We start from the raw sequence: 4,827 nt of genomic DNA on the forward strand, positions 1-4,827 counted from the left end.
TTAGTGAGATGGATGGTAAAATATGGAGACCATATGCTCGAGCACTGATTACAGTGAACCCACTGGGAAAATCAACCTCTTACAGAATAGCAATAACAATGGAGGCATGGAAAAATAAGAATCATTGCAGCCAAAATGTCTCAAGAAGTTGGGTGTAATATTAATGGCCAATATTTAGCCTTAAATGCAACAACTCAATTTTGTTACCATCATGAGTGCTTTTGATCTAAATTACCCCCAAAAAAAGGGCTCAATTCACTGCGCTAATCATACAAAACAGCTCCCAAACGTATCTCTCACTGAGACTTTGGGCCATGCAAAAATTTTATTAACAATTCATTGAGATGTAATTAGGCTAATACTGCAATGATTCAGTGTCATCCAATGGAATTACACAAGGACAAATTCAAGCTCATTACCTCCTAATAACGGAACATACCTGTGTAAGACTTCTTACAGTCTCGGGATATGAGTGACGTGTCGGAAATTGTATCCTCTATGTTTTATATAACTAAATATAAATATAATATAATTAACAACAACCTTGGTGCTCTGATAAGCATTTAATATGATTTATACATGTTTTAATATAAAATGTTTTCAAAAGTGGTTTGCATAAAAACATTTAAAGTTACACTGTTAAAGTGTCACAAATTAAGGGTTATACACAGAATTTTAAATCTGTGTTTTGACCTTTTCAAAGAAACAACAAAAATACCAACAGATTAAAAAAAAAAAAAAAATTGTTGGATAATTTCCCCCCAAAATGCCTATTGTTTATTTAACAGAAACCACAGCTAATAAAAGCAAAGCTAGCCACTGGCAGGATTTCATTCCCCGATATCTCCAGCACAGCAACAGGGCAGCACAGAGATGTATGAGAATGGGAGGCATGGTCACGTGATGTGATGTACACACATAAAAAAGCACATAAATGGGTCTGGAGAGACTGATGGGATTTTAAAAAGCTTTTAGAGGGCATTAGCCTTGGGCTCTTTCCCACTGCACCTCAATGCCAATCTCAGAGCAGGAGGAAAGATGGAAGCAGTAAGGGGAGAAAAAAAAATACACACCCACTGCAGCTTCACAGCTCAAGCTAAACCCTTTCAATTATAGCCCTGAAGTAGAAGCATGGGGTGCCAAGAAAAAGCTCTCATCCATCCGTCTCCAGGAGAGGGAGACTCCTCTACCTTTACTGAAATACCCTTTTGAAGCACTCTCTGCATGAGGCTGCCTGGATGAGCAAGTTCAGGTCTTATATCACTCCCAACACAACCAACATGTACATGATGGATCTAAAAAGGGCATTGCGAGGTCTCACCTGTGTCCTGAGGGCCTATGGACTCTGTTATCTCAGTCCCATCCATGCTGTCCTCCTCATCCACAACAACCCTCCCTCTGGTGCGACCCCTGGGGTGAGGAAGAGACACAAACAAATAAATAAAGGCAGTGAAAAATGAGACAAGAAAAAGTGCCTGGGTTAGCCTCAGGAGTGGGGGGCGGCGGTGCGGTCATGAATTAGTTAAATATAGTCACAGCTGTCACTGATTTTTAATGGAGGCACTCAAGCCGCTGGGCAAGGCGGAAGGGTGGTAGTGGGGGTGTACAATACAGACTGGTAGTATGTGGAGTTAAAAGATGGATAACTCTAGTCTGAAGATTCAGTTTGGGAATTCAAATAAAGAGGCACTATATCAATAATGTAGCATCATCCACCAGTAATTGACTATGCCAATGTAAGGTGTCAAGATTATAACCAATCAAAATTGACTGTTGCTCATACACCAGAACTGAAGGATGTGTTCATCTTCAGAGCAACATGAAACAAATAGCTTGATCATGTACAGTCCCCTGAGGGATGACGACTCATTAGACTCTAACTGAACATGCTCTAGTTGAATTTCAAATCAGAAAACAGACATTACTTATTATACGATAATCGCTCTGTAATTTAAGACACCACAAACAAATATCTAATTATGAATGTGCATGAGTCATGTTTGGTATCTTGAACAGAAATATACTCCTTAGGGTTGTTTGCATAATCATTAGGGACTGTGATGTATATCAAATCCCAATAAAATGGGAATTGTTCATTGAAGCTGTGGCCAAAATCAATCATGCAGAGAAAACACAAAATAGAATTAATTTATATAGTTGTTATTCAAAAATCAGAAACCAAAGTATGCAACTGTAAGCAAATTCCACCAAAAAGTCTACTTTCATTCTGCTTCTGGCATATTTGGTCATTATGGTGCTTTAAGAGAAGTCTATAGATGGGTACAATGACAATCCTACTGTTTTAATAATTACTCCAAATGGACCAGAACCATGGATTACACACACACTTAGATACGTATCTGGATACATGGACAGCCAATAAAACATTAACACAGCTGTAACGTCTCAACATATATAATCAACAGCTACTCTATCTGTTGACGGCAAGCTACTGTAGCCAATTTGTGTGTGGAACAAAGAACCTCTAAAAATAAGCTTTGTTTCGCCAAAAACGTCACAGCTTGGTACGTAAGTATGTACGCTAGTAATGAGGTGATGGTTATGATGGTAATGTTTTCAGAACAGTGGGTTTGTGAAAAGGTCAATGTTCTATTTAATGTTCCACTGACTAACGCAAAGTAATTTGTTAATAGCTACATGCAAGATCATCATATTCAACACATTTTGAGGCCTATTTAATATTATGAACTACAACTAATAGCTGTGTCACAATTCTGTCTCTAAGAACTAAATGTATTACTCAATTTATCATAATATAATATAATATAACTTTGTTTTATTGTGTTTTAAACGCAAAAACTGCTCTTTACAAATATAAACAAATGGCATTGCTCCTAAGTCCCAACTTCATTAAACAAACCTAAATTAAATAATAATTATTATTAGTAGTAAAACAGAGAAGTTTTAGGGAGCTAGCCACAGTCGCTGCATCTGAATGCACAGCCATTGCCATAGTGAGAATCTCCTGATGCAATCAATTTGAACCATTATGACTTAGCCCTTAAAAATCAAAAGAATCAAAAGAAGAAGGAATAAAGTTTGATAGAACTACCGTCCACTGCATATACACATGTAACTGCTACCATGGAATGAATATATGAAGTCAGACATATTTTTTATTTATTTAGGAGTTCACAGATGTCTACAGAGGCATATGAAAAAACACAAGCGAAAAAAAAGTTCTCAAATGTTATCAGCACAGACCAAAATGTGTAGCACTGGAGTTTTGAAGTATGTCAGGTACTGAAAGCTGGCACTGAATATTTGCTCAGATATGTGTTATTCTTTAAATCTAATTAAAATTTTTCCCAATTTTATTGAGACAAGTCTTTGCAGTGTTTCCCATTAATTACCTAGACTGTGGCCTACCACAGTTACATAATGGACTCACATTTTTGTTTTGGCTTTTTATTGTTTGCACCATTGCTTCAGCAAAGCATCTCTCACTCCCAGTACAAATATCTGTGATCGATTAACTAGTCTCCGCTCGCTCTGCCCCTCCTGTAGTCCAGTGACAATCACACATGCTCTGCAGAGAAGCACAGATAGAGATGTTCTCTGACACGGACACGGTATATTTTATAAGCACGAACCAAGCAAGAGTGAACAGCAGTAAACACACCAACCGGTACCGGTGTTTTTCATTCATCTGGTAACACGTTGGTTTGGATCATTTTGATTAACAACAAGCCTCCTCAACATGCAGCTCCCCTGCTGTTGTTAAAATGGAATCATGTGAGGGGGGGATCGCAAATGTGAGTAGTTTTCTTTGGCAACTTTATAAAACACACTGCTGAATAATGAGACACATACATGTAGCTAGAGAAAAGGAAAGAGGCGGGGCCAGTCGGTGTGTGTTTGTGAGACACAGACCAGAATAGGTGTGTTCATGTGTGGTAAAGAGTACTGAAAGGAAAAGCAAGGTGAGCAGATTCAAGTAGTTTGTAAGTTAATCTAGTTTATTGAAAACATTCGAAAGAATAGGCTGCATTACCACTTTTCTAGTAGATACCTTTTACCCCCTTTTGTCTATAAAGACAAAATATTAAATAAAAGCTTTAAAACCAGGTACATATTTAAATATTGAGCTATTAAAATATGTGGCGGTCACACATTTTGCACAGTAGTAAACTGGATGCACTATGCAGGTAGAGTTTGCAGGAAGGCAAGTATTGGATCAGAACTGTGCATTGGCAAATATTCATTAGTAGAAAGGACTTGGATTAAGATCCAAGCTAAAAAAAAATGTGATCGGGATATCCCTTCTCATGTGTCTTACCTCCTGTTGAGTGACCCAAAAATATCTCATTACTGCTCCTTTTCAAGGTTTTCTCTCTGGAATGCCGTGCTAAATGTAATCTTAGCTTTTTTTTCACTTCCCCCTCTCATCTCTTTAGAGAAGTCATCACAATTTTAAAACGAGAAAAAAATGTGGCCATTATAAAGAAAGTATAGCCCTTCCCATATCTCAGTCAGTGCTCTGTCAGCAAATCAGACAACCATGTCTAGGTTTCACACCATATGCCTGTGTGCCAACTTATACAGATGCGCACACCAGCAAATACCCCTCTTTTACATACAGTACGGAGAGATCTGTCAGTGTCAGCATCTTCCAATGGGAGCTCAGTTAAAATAATCTTGGGAGCGCCATGTGGAGGGGATAATTGTCATTGATACAAATTAAATAGCAACATCAATTGTTAGCATGCTAAGTGGGGAGAGCAAACACAGGCCAAATGAGAGCAGCGTGTCTCAGGGGTACGCAGGAGGACACAGGGGGATGGAAGAGAGGGAGGAGATGCAAGG

General features: G+C 38.3%; 1 protein-coding gene across 8 annotated transcripts in view; it reads right to left on the reverse strand.

Annotated features, from left to right (window-relative positions):
* kmt2cb (lysine (K)-specific methyltransferase 2Cb) overlaps positions 1 to 4,827 on the reverse strand; it is a 64,000-nt gene that overhangs the window by 49,644 nt on the left and 9,529 nt on the right. For all 8 annotated transcript variants that reach the window (XM_035671429.1, XM_035671434.1, XM_035671431.1 and 5 more), the window contains exon 3: positions 1,322 to 1,410. In XM_035671429.1, the coding sequence (XP_035527322.1) occupies positions 1,322 to 1,410 (89 nt within the window). The remainder of the gene's footprint in view (positions 1 to 1,321; positions 1,411 to 4,827) is intronic.

This window comes from Morone saxatilis, unplaced genomic scaffold, assembly GCF_004916995.1.
Source record: "Morone saxatilis isolate NCDOM2014 unplaced genomic scaffold, NCSU_SB_2.0 Contig23, whole genome shotgun sequence".
In the NCBI taxonomy this organism is placed as follows: domain Eukaryota; kingdom Metazoa; phylum Chordata; class Actinopteri; family Moronidae; genus Morone; species Morone saxatilis.